The sequence below is a fragment of the Castanea sativa genome, chromosome 7 (genome assembly GCF_040712315.1).
Source record: "Castanea sativa cultivar Marrone di Chiusa Pesio chromosome 7, ASM4071231v1".
Taxonomy (NCBI): domain Eukaryota; kingdom Viridiplantae; phylum Streptophyta; class Magnoliopsida; order Fagales; family Fagaceae; genus Castanea; species Castanea sativa.
The window spans coordinates 15,028,245-15,044,019 of NC_134019.1; the positions used below are offsets into that span (position 1 = coordinate 15,028,245).

Below are 15,775 nucleotides of genomic sequence, written 5' to 3' on the forward strand. Positions count from 1 at the left end.
TCCTTACATTTTGAGGTCATTTCTATTTTGGTCCCTACATTTTCATTTCACCACTTTTAGTCCTTAAATCAATTAATGCGTTCCATTTTGGTCCTTACCATTACTCACTTAACAGAAATTGCTGACGTCAAACGGCGTCCATTGTTGACACATTAAATGCTAACGTGGCCAATAAAATAATATTAAAAATGCCACGTCATCTTATAAATTAAAAAAAATTATTTATTTATTTTAACTAAATAAAAAAATTAAAAGTAGATTGTTTAAAAAAGAAATTAAATTAAAAAAAAAATTTTACATTATGTTCTTCCCAGTCCTCATGAGTTCTTCCTCAAAATCAAGAACATGCTAACATGAAACACCAAAATCATGAAACACCCAAAATCAAAAAGTCATAGATCTACAAAATACAAAGACCAAAGATTCAAAACTCAATGCACGACCAATTTCCCTTTGAGTCAGATTCGACGCTTCTTCTTCACTCTCTCTCTCTCTCTCTCTCTCTCTCTCTCTCTCTCCCCAAAACCACTCAAACCTCCGACCCATCTCCCTAAATGGATCGCCCGGGTCTGCACCACGCCACCCGACCCAGCCCCGGATCTGAATCCAGATCTGGCGGCAGAGGAGGAGGAGGGGGACGCGAGGACTGTTGGAGCAAAGGAGCGACGGAGACTCTAATCGAAGCGTGGGAAGAACATCCAGTGCAAGAACTGTCAAAATGACGACGAAGGAAGTCGCCGACGCCGTCAACAACCGTCAAAACGGTGTCAAGCCACGTAAGACTAACATCCAGTGCAAGAACCTACATCAGATTCTAACTCAAAGGGAAATGGGTTTGATGTTTGTATGGAGGGTTTGATTTTTCATTTGATGTTCTGGGTTTGCTCTACGACGGCGGGCCAATCGAGTACTCCCTCGCCGATTCCAAGTCGATCCTCAGTCTACTCGTCTCCGTCTGCAAATCCGTCTTGGGTTTTTCTTTCTGATCTGGGTTTCTTCTTTTTTAGCTAAAGTTTTGGTTTTGTTGAGTTTCTTGTGTTCTGTTTGTTTGCTGGGGAAATAGAATGATTAAAAAGAAAATTAATTGCTGGGGTTTATTTGGTTTTCGAAAGAATGAATTTTTTTTTATTTATGCTGATCTAGTTGTGCTTCGTTTGGTTCCGAAGAACAATGAAAAGAAATGGAAAAGTGAATTCTTGGGTATTGGAAGCAGATGATGAATGTTGGTTCAGCTGAATAAAAAAGATTTATTCATTTTCTTGACTATCATATAGACTTTTTATTTGATTTGATTTGATGTGTGGTTTTTGATCTGTGTCAAGTGGGCTTGATCTAGTTTTTGAACTGTGGTTTTTGATCTGCGTTTTTGACGATCTTGAATGGTTGTTTGTTGTTGTTGTTGTTGTTGTTTTTTTTTATTTTATTTTTTATTTTTTATTTTTTAAAAAAATTTAATTTTTGGGTTTGTGATCTTAGATCTGGGTTTGTCTTCTTGTTCTTCTTGTTCAAGCACTTTTAAATCTCAATTAATGTGATTTTTTGTTTTTAATTTTGTTTATTTAATTAAAATTAATAAATTAATTTTTTTTATTTAGATGCTGACGTGGCAATTTTTTAATGTCAAAATAGATTTTTTAATTATTATTTTACTGTACCATTTGCCATATCAGTAATTTCTGTTAAGTGAGTAACGGTAAGGACCAAAATGGAACGCGTTAATTGATTTAGGGACTAAAAGTGGTGAAATGAAAATGTAAGGACCAAAATAGAAATGACCCCAAAATGTAAGGACCAAAAGTGCATTTACGCCAAAAAAAAATTTATTTTTGTTTAATCCAAACTTAATAAGGAGTGAAACTCTATCTCTCTAACAAGTCCTACTTAAACTCAAACGTTGATAATTTTTCTTTAATATTTTTTGGTTTTTCAGAAGTTTTAATATCTGAATTCTTGAGTTATTTTTTTGTAGTATCTGAAATTGTCTGACAAATTTTTTGTAAGCCATTGCATGTTCAAACAATGACTTCTTCATCAATTTGTAACACAAATTGAAATTATACAAGAGCAAATCATGCAATAATGGTGTAGTTTCTTAATCAATTTAAGATTTTATAAAATTATTTTAGTCTACCTCACAAATAAGTAAGTTCCTGTGCATAGCACGGGTTAGCGACTAATATATATAAAACCAAAGCCTCTCACAATTTTCCATGTCACATAATATTTAAATAATATTATTATTTTATTTAAATAAAATTATTTTTGTTTAGTTCAAACTTAACAAGGAGTGAAACTCTATTTTTCTAATAAGTTCAATTTAAACTCAAACTTATTATTTTTTTTAAACAAAATTATTTTTGTTTAATCTGAACTTAAGAAGGAGTGAAACTCAATCTTTCTAAGAAGTCCAACATAAGCTCTAATTTTGAGATAAATATGAAAACTTAATTATTGTTCCAATCCTAAAAGCAGTAACGTTGAAGTGCGTGTTATAATTTTTCCCTTTTTATTTTTGTTTTAATGTTGAAGTGTCACAATTTTTATTTTATTTTATTTTTACATGGAAATACCACTTTTAATTTTTTATCAACTTTTCTTCTATGTACTACTTTAGCAAATTTTTAGGTATCTATCCACATTTTGGATAGATACCAATGGTAATCAAATTTTTTTTCCCTTCACATCGTCTTTTTCTAAGCTAAAATCAATAGCTGTTAGGTAGAAAGTGTCACAATTTTTTCCCTAATACATGGTTTCGTTTTTAGTTATGTTGAACTGTCACAATTTTTTTTAGTTTATTTATTCTTTTTATCAAACTTTTCATTCCACCATTATCAATAATTCTCCTTCTCTTATAATTCATATTGATTAGAAATCTAACTACTTTACGATTTGAAATTTTATACCAGATGAAATTCTTCAAAATTGATTAAAAACCGAAACCTCTGAATCTAGCACAATTTTCCATGTCAGCATAATATTTAAATAAAATTATCATTTTATTTAAATAAAATTATTTTTATTTAGTCCAAACTTAACAAGGAGTGAAACTCTATCTCTCTAACAAGTCCAACTTAAACTCAAACTCAAATATTGATAATTTATCTCAAAATTTGCGAGGTTAATCATGAACACTATAAAAGTAATGCAAACTCCAATATTTTTTTTAAGGCTGAGTAGAGGTATGAGCTTTTCTTATGTTATTTTCTTGTCCTCTACTTTAAAAAAAAAAAACTTATTTTATGGTTTTTCATATATTTTTTAAAAAGTAATTTTTGTACATGAACTAACAAACTCTCTTTAGCTGTTTTTTACAAGATAAAAAAACTTGCAATAATTGAAATTATTCTTTTGAATGTAACTCAACTTTATTTTATATTTCTCTATTATTTAGTTATATTTTTTTTTTGTTTTAATAATTTCTACGCAGTGAATCATCTGATTCTTTAATATTTTTTGTTCTTTCAGAAGTTTTAATATCTGAATTTTGGAGTTATTTTTTTGCAGAATCTGAAATTGTCTAACAATTTTTTTGTAATCATTGCATGTTCAAGTAATGGCTTCTTTATCAAATTGTAACACAAATTGAAGTCATATAAGAGCAAATCATGCAATGACGTAGTTTTTTAATCAATTTAAGATTTTATAAAATTATTTTAGTTTACCTCACAAATAAGTAGGTTCCCGTGCATAGCACGGGTTAACAACTAGTTAATATAACATAATTGTTCCCAACCTCATAAGCCTCCTTAAGGTGTTTATCTCCCCCAATGGTTACCCATCATTGTCAATATAATATTTCCTAATAATCTATCTGAGATAATCAGTTTGGACTTGAGAGACAACAGGGTCACCGGTGCAAGCCCATCATCCATAAAGAAATTGACGAAATTGGAAAATAACAACTTGCTTATTCTAGAAATTCCATGCTGGTTCTTAAATATAAAAAGGCCGAGGAATCTTTTCTTGAAGGAAATAATCTCACTTGGAATAACAATGCAAAGATTGTTCCAAAGTTTACATTATACGAGTTATGAAGTCTTGTGGTCTTTCAAGATAAATTCCAGACTAAATTTCCACGCATAAGACTCTTGACTCATTTGACTTGGGTGAGAAATATTTAGGAAGGAATATTTTTGCAATGGCCTTTTGAGATGGAAGTTCCGCATATAATTTTGTTAGATGATTGACTTAAAAGTTCTCTCCTACCTCATCTCTTAGGGTCCGTTTTGTTAGGGGGATTTTATGGAGGACAGAAAAAAAGATGAGAAAAAATGCTTTTTGAGGTATTTGGTTGAGTGAATTTTAAAGAGGAAAAACTGGTGGGGCCTAAGTATTTTCTTTCTTGGCCCACCAAAATAGTTTCTCCCCAATTTGGAGAGAAAATAGAGAGGAGAAGACTAATTGCAGTCAAATGATGGAACTACCCCACCTTTCACTTTTTTTTTTTTTTTTGTTGTTGACATTTTTGGTTTGGTGTTTGGTTCTTTTTAGGGTGTTTTTGTCTTTTTCTTTTTTTGTTTGGATTTAACTAGACATAATTAATTTTTTTTCTTTTTTATTGGGCATGATTTTTCTTTTTTAATAAACTTGGGTGATTTTTTTTTAATTGGGCATCATTTTTTAATAAGGGCATATGAGTAAATTTATATAAACTCTATTTTCTATTTTCTCATTTTTCTTCTCAACCAAACAAAATATTTTTCCATCACTCCACTTATTCACCTCCAACCAAAGACAAATAAGGAAACTAAATCTTTTCTTTTCTTCCATTTTTCCTACCTCCAACCAAACGGATCCTTAGACTCTCAATTTTTTTTTTAGAAGAAAATAGTCTCTCAAAATTTTGTTGTTCTTTCTCTATCCTAAAAGAGTAATGATTTAGTTACAAATTATTTTACAATATTATTACCAACTGTTGATTTCCTCTCACTTCTTCACCCTCCACAACTAGTATAACTTTTTTATTTACCAATAACTACTAACTATATCAAAAATTTATAAAAATAGTTTATAACTTCAGCATTTTCCATCCTAAAATAATTTTTACATTGAGCTGCTAGAAAAATATTGGTAATGTTGTTTCAATCATGATTCTTAATTATGTTGGAATTGCATAAAGAGCTTTTACTTTATTTTATTAGCCTGTTATGCACAATTAATGTAACGTATTCGAAATTTGTTTGGGAGGTGGAGGTTTCAGGTTCGAATTCTGCAATGGAAAGCATCTGTGAAATAACTATATAGTCTTGGCTCATGTTCACTAGTGTCTTCAATGGGGTTGTGTGCATAGTTATGACTCATCCGAATTCTTTGTTCTTGTAGGCCCGTTGGGGTATTAGAGCATCTCCAGCAGCTTCTCTATATTTTTGTATTGTTTGGACAGTGAAAAATGACATTTACCTTTTATCTACCTACTTTTTCAAATACATTTTTCAACAGATTCTCTATCATTTCTCTATCTCATTTAAATATTATTTCTTAATATTTTAACACACATATCCCTATACCCCCATCTCCACTCCTTTCTTTGCTAATTTTTTATTCTGTTTTATTCTTTTGCTAATGAATAGTAGCACATTAGGTTTGGAAAATGATTGTTCATTAGTAAAAATCTTTTTGAGTTTTAAATAAGCTGTTGGAGGACTATTTTTTGGTTTCATTCTCTATTATAGAGATTATTTTGCTTTTATCTTAGCTATTGGAGATGCTCTTACTATGGTCATGCCTTATTGAAAGACACCAATTTAGGTCGCCCCTTCTACTCATTATTTGTTCATAAAAAAAAAAAATGATGTACTCGAAACAAAATGACATGAAGAATTTTTTTCGTTCATTTATATTACTTTACTAAGATATATATATATATATATATATATATAGAGAGAGAGAGAGAGAGAGAGAGAGACAAATAGAGAAAAAAAACGACACATTTCAGTTTATTTAGTGCTTGTGGAACTACAAGATCTAACAGATCTTGAAAAGAAAGAAACGAAGAGAAACAGGGTTGAAAAAGTAGGATATGATCGATCAGAGTCCAGAAGAACCAACAAGTTTGGTTAAGCCATAAGTAGATCCCATGGCCATCCAGCCCCCAATCAACACCCTTAGCGAGGACTTGGCAATTGGTGCCTTCCCAAGAAAAGCACCTAACCCTCCAAACATTAACAAGGCAAAGCTTACAACTGCTATTATCAACCCAACCCTCACTGCATAATCCTTTACAAATGCTGCCCCTAGTAGCGGTACCAAAGCCCCCACAGCAAATGAAATTGCTGATGCTCCAGCTGCATGCCAAGGGTTTGGCAATTTCTCCTTCTCAGCATCTAACTGCTCAACTCCCATGTTCTCAGTGTTACCTTCTCTCTTCATTTGCGCCATTTCTATGTCATATTGTGAGTAAACTGAGACGAACTCTCCGATAGCCATACTACAGGCTCCGGCAACCAACCCTGCAACCCCAGAAAGTATCATTGTCTTAACATCTTTTCGGACAGCTCCAACTCCAATCATTAGGGATGCCGTGGAAAGTAACCCATCATTGGCACCTAAGATGGCAGCTCTAAGCCATTGTCCCCTTTTGGTATAGTCTAATTCATCATTTTGAGTTTGTTGCTCAACATCAAGTGATTTGGCTACGTTGAAGGATGGTTGGTCGTTTGCTTGATTGGCTGCCATGGAAGAAATGTAGTAAAAAAAACAAAAGCAAAGAAAGCAATGATAACGAAGAAGATTATGATAATAGGTATAAGGAGATGCACAAGCTCTCAGGACTGAAGGAGGTTATTTATAACGAGAATTCTCGAGTGGTGACCAGTTGGAAGGGGTGGAAAATGGTGTTGTACCTGTTAAACGGAATCTAGTGCGTTTTCACACTCGAATTTAAGGTTATATATATGTTCCTTGTTTTTATTTTGCTTTGGATTGCGAGGGATAGTATTTTTTTTATTCTTTAAAATATTGAGCAACCCATTCTCTTGGAAAGCTTCAACCCGATAAATCTATATAAATATAGGATTAAAAAAAAAATTTATAAAAAGATTAAAGGTTTTTAAGGAGATATTCGATCTAGGATGACGTTGTTGTTCTTGCTATGTACGTATATATTACTATATATTACTATATATTGCTAATGCATCTGGTACAATAAGCGCCGGTCTAGACTAATGTACTTGTCACAATGTATTTAATATGGAATCTAATGTGTGTCCACACTCGAGATTATATTCTTGTATATAATTAGGCTTCCTGAATTTTATTTTGCTTTGGATTGGGAGTGTTAAGGTTTTATTTTATTTATAATTTAAGTAGTTACTCATTTACATATGATCACCTTTAAACCTCTTTGTAATATTAAAATTCACTCTAAGAAGAATTAATGATTTATGGATAAATGTCTTCTTGATCTTATAGTGCATTGCAAATTGTGTATGCTATTATATTTAACTAGTTTGTAACTCCATACATATGCATGGATACAATTAAAGATATACAATAAGATGCATAATATAATTCTTATATATATATATATATATATAAATATAATTTAAATACTATTGATAGTTATTTTTATATTTTGTTAACTCTTTAAAAAATTTTGTAAGGATATTATTAGTAATAAAATGTAAATTGTCCATGTTATTTATTATTGTGAAGTACTTTTTTTTTTTTTTTTTTACGATTCATTCACTTTAAACTCTTTGGTTTTTGTACTTAATAACTCACTTGAATGAATATTTATGATGTGGTCCCACATTTGATTCTAAAATTAAGAAATAAAACTCTTTAAGAATAAATAATTTAGGACACATGACGCAAAATTGGAACTTTAATTTGGAATTTTAATTTGAGTTTTTCTCAACTTCATCTATTATTATATATATAGATAGATTGTGACTAGGCCCTGCTGACTTGAGTTGTTCTATTTAAAAACCCATTTAGTTCATGGAAAACCTAGGTGTTGGAAAATTGCCTCAAATTCCGATTGTGACTTGGACAGTAAATTAGGTTTCCTAGTTGAAGAAGGAAAAATTAATTTGGGTTTCCTTATTGTAGATGAAAAGACTATTTCTTGGTGTGGAAGGAAAGTCTATTTTTTATTAAAGAGGTAATGTATCCTAGTCCAAGAAGGAATAGATTCCTTATTAAAGAGATAATATATTCCTAGTCCAAGAGGGAATATATTCCTTATTAAAAAGGTAATGTATTCCTAGTCCAAGAGGGAATAAGTGTGAGAGACTGGAAAAACTAGGGGTGCTCTCAGAAAAGGGGTTAAGCATCGACACCTTCCCTTTTTAGGATTATGTGGGGAGTCGCCACTTATTTTAAAAAATAAATAAAAAATGGATAATTACACTTTACTCACCTGTGGTTTGCCTCTAATTTGGCTTGCCTGTCCGTGGTTTTATTTTTGACACTTTACGCACTTGTGATTCCCTCCTTTACTTTTTCGTAACCCACCTCCAGTGCAGACTTTACTCTAACACATAAACTCATTAAAAGCAGAACCTAAAACAAATCAAACACTCCTCACTCCCACAACACACTCTCATCCAATGTGCTCACCAAACGAAGATCACAATGCAATGTGCTTGAGATAATGGACTGGGAACCACCAGGGTTTTGATCGTGCAAGCAAACCGAGGAAGAAGGAGACACAGTGTTCATATGTTCAGCTGTTGCAAATAGTATTTTTTATTTTTGGTGCTTGGTCCGTTCGTCTTCTCTTGATTGGGTGAGTTCCTGACTTTGTCAGCTTCAAGTTTTGGTTTTCTTTTATTGTCATATGCTCCGTTCATCTGATTTTAGGTAGATTCTTTTAATTTTTGAAACCTAGGGTTTTAAAATTCTTTTTTCGAAATTGGATTTTTTCTTGTATTCATCAATGTGGGGCTACTGGACCATAGGATTAGGCTTCCTTCATAATTGTGGGGCTCCATTGATTATTGCTTTTCATGATTTTGCAATAGTATTAATTATTACTTTTCTGCTTTCCCTTTCCATGAGTTTGTCTCCCAAAAACAGAACAAAAACTTTTACTAATATTGTTTGTTTCTGTGTTGTGCTTTGTGTGGATCACAAGACCACATGATACATACCCAATTGCTAGTATATAGTTAATGGATTTTGCTAATATGTGCCCTTAGGGCACACAATAATTAATCATTTGTAGAAATATTTTCTCGAAAATTGAAGAAGTGTTGACAGTTTTTTCAATTTCTGAGAAAATGTTTCTAAAAATAGAAAACTTAACGTGTGCCCTAAGGGCACACGTTAACCGGACCCATAGTTAATTACATTCATTAAGCGCATCTCATTTGCTGGTATATAGTTAGGGAAATTGAAAGAGAAATTTGATTGCCTAATAAGGCAATAATCTATAATAGATTGTACTTTTCCATATGCAAGCCCATCTCATACTTTATTCTATTGTATTTTATATGCAGATGGCTGACTTGACATTTAATCTTGAGATTCAGCATGGTGGCCAGTTTGTGTGGAACCCAGATTTAGTATATTTAGGAGGTAGTACTTCTTTTATTGATGAGGTTGACCTAGATAAACTTAGTTATTTTGAAATACAAGATATTTGTTGTGATTTGGGGGCAAATAGTACAAGTAGATTTCATTATCCTATTCTTGGAGGTAATTTGGAGCAAGGGATAAGGCTTATAAATGGAGATGATGATGTAGTTTATATGTGTGAGATTCATGCTGCATGGCCTATAGATAAGATAACACTATATATTGATGGTGGTGAGGAGCCACTTGCAGTTGAACAACTATTTGGTAATGAGGAAGTAGCATATGATGATGATGTGCATGAGATGCATGAGGGAGGTAATGTGGATGCTGGAGGAGGTGGTGGACAAGATTTTGATTGGTTGGAGGAAGGGTTTGAAGGGCCAGATTTTGATGATGATGTATTTGGAAATGTAGATGATGGGCCATCTACACATGATGGAGTTAGTGGCAGTGCAGCAGCCCCACATAGGCTCTCTGAGGGAGATAATGTCAATGAAACCCCACATAAGACTACTGTAGCTGACAATGACCCACCTCTTGAAGAAGGTGAATGGATTGACCCACCTCTTGAAGATGACATGGAAAGTCTAGTAGGATCTGAAGATGATTAGCCAGCACCAACTGCTGCAAAAGAACCTGAGTTTAATGTCCAAACTAACATGAGAAAACCAGTGTTAAAGAAAGGAATGAAGTTTCCAAACTCTAAGGTATTTAGGGAGGCATTGAGGGAATATGCTATAAACAAACTAGTAGATATCAAGTTCAAGCTGAATGAGAAGAAGAAGATATCAGTTTATTGCATAAATGAATGTGGATGGAGGTGTTATGCATCTCAACTATCTATGGATTTGACATTCCAAATAAAAACATTCAATCTAGAGTGCACCTGCCCTAGATCCTTCAAACACAACTAAGTGACTGCAAGTTATGTTGCAAAGAAGTTTATGTAGGAGTTTGACAAAATTCCCAATTGGAAAGTGGCTGGTGTTCAACATCATGTGAAGCAAACACTTGAAGGTGACATAAGTTACAGTCAAGTGTATAGGGCAAAAAGAAAAGCTACTAACTTGATTACTGGGGATGGACAGCTGCAATATGGGAAGCTTAGGGATTATGCAGAGATGATAAGATTGACTGATAAAGGAAGTAGGGTTATTTTGCAAACTAAAATGGAAGATGAAAATGCATAGCCCAAATTTAAGAGAATGTATATCAGGTATAATGCACAAAAAGTTGGTTTTTGGGAAGGTTGTAGACCAATCATTGGTTTAGACGGGTGCCACCTAAAAGGGAGATTTCGGGGGCAAATACTTTCTGCCATAACTAGAGATGCAAATGATAACATTTTCCTAGTTGCATTTGCTGTTGTTGAGCAAGAGAACAAAGATTCATGGGTATGGTTTCTGCAGCAGTTTTCAGATGACATTGGGAATCCAGAGCAACTTAATCTGGTCTTTATCACTGATAGACAAAAGGTATGGCCTACAATTGTACTAACATATTTAACCCACATATTTAAAGTTTAATAATACATGCCTCAGTTCATTTCAACATGTTTAACTAACATATTATAATTTGTTTTGTATATGAATTAGGGCCTTATACTTGCAATTGAGGTGTTGTTCCCAACTTGTGAGCATAGGTATTGTGTGAAGCATATCTATAATAATTTTAAAGTGGATCATAAGGGCTTGGAGTTGAAGGATGCAATGTGGAGATGGAGCCATAACAGTCAGGGAGTTTGAGAGAAGAATGCAGGAACTAAAGGATTTGGATGTCAAGGCATGGGAGTATCTTGCTGACATCAATCCTGCACAATGGTCTAAGTCTCACTTTAGTAGTAGAGCTTTGTGTGACTTTTTAGCTAATAACTTGAGTGAGTCTTTTAATGCCATGATCTTAGAAGCTAGGGATAAGCCAATTTTAGCAATGTTGGAGTGGATCAGAGTTAGGCTCATGACTAAACAATACAAAAAGATGAAAGGTATAGCAAAATACACTGGAAAGGTGTGTTCTACAAATTAGAGAAGTTAAAACATGAATCTATACCTTTCAGTGCTACTCCATCAGGCAAGTTCATGTATGAGGTTGATAATGGTCGTGAGAGACGTGGTTGACTTGGTTAGGAAAGCATGTAGCTGTAGGATTTGGGATTTGACAGGACTTCCTTGCAAACATAGGATCTCTGCTATTGTTAAGAACCTGGAGAAAGTGGAGGACTATGTGCATCCTTGTTACTTGAAAGAGACATTTGTTGAAACTTACAAAGAGATAATATAGCCAATGTCTAGCCAGTCTGAGTGGGTTGAGACTAGCCAACCTGCTCCTGTTGCTCCTCATGTGTATAAACCACCTGACAAACCACCAAAGCAAAGAAAAAGAGATCCTGAAGAGCCCAGAAACCCTTATAGAGTTTCTAGGATGAACAAGACAATCAAGTGTGTGAAGTGCCAAAAAGAAGGACATAATGCAAGAGGGTGCAAGGCAGACATCATTGGTGAAACTCCATGGCAGAGAAGAGCTAGACTTGCTAATTCAAAAGCTTTAAGTATTTCCATGCTTTGAACTATAGTCATTTCCTCATATTTCATGTGTATGTAACTTGTACAACCCTATTTGTAGGCACAAGGTAGTAAATCTACAACAAAAAAGAAGACTGCAACACCTCAAACTGCATCTCAGCCACCAAGTACTAGATTTCAGCTTGCATACAGAGCTTTTGGTCAAACTGCATCTCAACCTGTACCAAACAATAGATCTGACGCAACAACTTAACCTCCAACTGCATCTAGGGCCAACTGGTTCTCTTTATCCTCACAACCGAGCTTCCATACCCCTAGAGAGACATGAGATTCTTTACCATCTCAGGCACCTCTACTTTCTTCTATTTTTTTTTCCCTCTTACTTGCTATTGTTGGACCATCTTGCTAACTGCTGGATTTTGGTTATGCAACCAAGTGCATCTATGAGCACTAGTGGTGTACCAAGTCAAGGAAGTGGTGGTGGTGCTACTAGGGGATTCAAAGTCAGAAAGTTTGGTGTATCAAGGCCAACAAAGTTTCAATCAGTTGGTGGAAAGGGCAAGAAGGCTGCTGGCAAGGGCTCCAAAAGTAGTAAATGAAGATGGAAGATGTTAAAGTTTCAACCACTTTTTTGTTATAGTTCCCACACTTAATGTAACTAGTATTTAAATTGGTCAAGTGTCAAAAACAATATTGGCAATTTTGGTTGGAAGATGTGTATGTTTGATGTGTGGTGGACTAGTAGTTGGGTTTTGGTTGTAAATCTGTCTGCATGTGACATAAAGTCACAATGATTGTCTTCACTTTTGGTAGCTTATGATGTTATCAGGATTTTATTAATGTTAATGTTCATTGACACAGGATAAAGTATCTTGTTGTCTTTTGCTTGTCTTTGCTTTTGGTAGATTTACACGAGTATGTGTTTTGCCTGTCTTGTGCTTTTGGTGGATTTACATAGGTGTATGTATTAACACAGCACCATAGGTCCATTTATGGGCAGGTGTAGCATAGAACCAAAATCAATATATATGGATCCACTTATGGGTAGGAAGTAAAAGTGATAAATAAATAAACTACAACACATTTGCACAAAAACCAACACTTTGTATTTCAAGAGATGGATACTGTAGGGTCATTGGGCCCAATAATTTATGAAGGGTGGCCCAAGAATATCTTTTGGGCTAAAAGCCCAATCCGAGGACGTTAAGTGATCCGAGGGTGTGTGGATGTTAACTCATAAAGAAAATACTAGGTAAAGAAGTGATAATGTCTGAATAAGTATGTCCGAGGAAGATTGTGTCCTCGACTAGTGAAGCCGAGGTATTAGAAGGGTTGTTTGATATCCCTAGACTATGTTATAGAAGTTCCTGTGGTTTAGGGAAGATACGGTACACGTGGAGGATAAGAGAAAGGGCGGTGGAATATCTAAGGTAAAGCTACTACCACCGCCCCCGCATTAAAGACTCTGCAACTGATATTCTAATCGTATTAATGGAGAAATGGGACCTGAACATCAGGTTTGAAACTTGGCCCTTGTCTCCACAGACTTCAGGGAAGGCAAGTATCTAAAATCAGCTGTCTAACCATGAGGTGGAAGATGAGAAGGGGAAGAAGGAGGGAGTATAAAGGAAAGAAGGGACCTTTGGTAACAGGGGGGATTGAAAAAAGAAAAGAAAGAAAGAGGAGATTGTAGACTTGACTATTCATAATTGTAATCTATCTTGAGAAGCAGTATTATAAATTGTCCTTGGATTGTGTCCGAGAAGGGGTTTTCATTCATATTCATACAAACAATTCCTTGTTTATGCCATTAAGTCTAAAGCCCATCTTTCTTTGTTGTCTAAACCATCTTTAGAACCTAGATTTCAAGCTCACTCTCTACAAATTTATTGTAAAAAGGCCTTTCAGGCCATTTCCCTTCTGATTGTGGGTTAGGGGTTCGAATTGTGTCCTTACAATTGGCGCCGTCTGTAGGAAATCTAGTGTTTAAACAGGTTTAACATCATGGTGGACTCAGGACCACAACACTGTGCAGAGTTTGTGGGGTCCCAGCATGAGGATCACTCCTTACATCTTGAGCACGAAGAGGACCAAGAGGGTAGTGTACATACTACGCACACTACCAGAAGTAGGAGTCATTCACGAGGGGGAAGCAGAGTTCCTCACGAGGAAAATACCAAAGCCATGCAGAAAGAAATTGACAGCCTAAAAAGGAAGTTGCGTCACGAAAGGCGAAGGCGAACTCCTTCTGCCTCTGATCCCTCTTCAGAGGGGGATGACAATTACAGGCAGAGGTCCAGGACTCCCCCAGATGAATCTTTCTCTTACGAGGAAGACAACCTGCATGGGTGGCAGGGTAAAAACTATTCCTCTAGGGGCTTGGGAAATGATGCTATGGGTAGGGCGTTGCATCAAATCTCTAGGTCACCCTTCACACGCAAGTTGGAAGAAGGGAGGCTACCTCGGCGCTTCACACAACCGACCTTCACTATTTACAATGGCCGAACGGATCCTATGGAGCATGTGAGTCATTTTAGCCAAAGAATGGCAGTACACTCCAAGAATGAGACTTAGATATGCAAGATATTTCCCTCCAGCCTGGGACCCGTGGCAATGAGGTGGTTTGATGGCTTGAGGGCAGGCTCTATCAATTCTTTCAAGGAACTTACTAGGGCATTTGGCTCTCGTTTCATCACATGCAGTAGAGTTCCTCGGCATTTGGACTCATTATTGTCCATGGCCATGAGAGAAGGGGAAACCCTAAGAATGTATTCAGATAGGTATTGAGAGATGTTCAATGAGATTGACGGAGACTTCGATGACGTGGCGATAAGGACCTTTAAGGTCGGCCTACCTACGGAGCATGACTTGAGGAAGTCATTGACCAAGACGCCTGTTAGGAGCGTCCATCGGCTCATGGATCGCATCGATGAGTACAAGAGGGTTGAGGAAGATCAGCAGCAAGGAAAGGGTAAGACGAAAGTCATCCCTCAGGAGAGAAGGGATTTTAGGTCGGACAAATATAAAAATAATAGGCCTGGGAGAGATTTTTTCAAACAAGCTGGTCCTACCATCCCACAGGTGGTCAACACTGTTTTCAAGGAACAAGTGCAACAGCTGTTGGAGAAAATCAGGCATGAGTCATACTTCAAATAGCCCAATAAGATGGCAGGGGACCCTTTGAGACGCAACCAAAACCTCCATTGCCATTATCACTAGGAGAGGGGTCACACCACTGAGGATTTTCGGACTCTATGGAACCATTTGGAGCAATTGGTTAAGGAGGGAAAGTTAAAACAATTCTTGTATCAGCCTAATGGGCAAGGAAACCACTTAGGGGCGGTGAACCATAGCGGCACTTCATCAAGGCCTCCTCTAGGTACAATCAATGTTATTTTCGCTGCATCTGGAAGGACTGGCTCAAATCCTTCCAGAATGATATCTGTGGCTCAGACCCTGGCCGAGGAATCAAGGGATCAGCCAAAGAGGATTAAGGCAAATGCCCTAGCAGTTTTGGGTTTTTCGGAAGAGGACAAAATCAAGACTATCCAACCACATGATGATGCCTTAGTTGTTACCCTAAGGATAGGGGATTACGATGTGAGGAGAGTGATGGTCGATCAGGGGAGTGGCGCAGATATCATGTACCTTGACCTGTTTAAAGGGTTAAACTTAAAGCTTGAAGATCTTACAGCTTATGATTCACCCTAGATAAGCTTTGAGGGAAA

General features: G+C 35.6%; 1 protein-coding gene across 1 annotated transcript; it reads right to left on the reverse strand.

Moving 5' to 3' along the window:
- Window positions 1-5,934: 5,934 nt before the first annotated feature.
- Window positions 5,935-6,726, reverse strand: LOC142605396 (vacuolar iron transporter homolog 1-like). Its single transcript, XM_075776860.1, has one exon. It carries the CDS (start codon window positions 6,676-6,678, stop codon window positions 6,031-6,033), a length of 648 nt encoding a protein of 215 aa, XP_075632975.1. The 5' UTR covers window positions 6,679-6,726; the 3' UTR covers window positions 5,935-6,030.
- Window positions 6,727-15,775: the final 9,049 nt, after the last annotated feature.

Bases quoted from the DNA above. Each gene is read 5' to 3' on its own strand.
- LOC142605396 (XM_075776860.1), bottom strand. From the start codon at position 6,678: ATGGCAGCCAATCAAGCAAACGACCAACCATCCTTCAACGTAGCCAAA.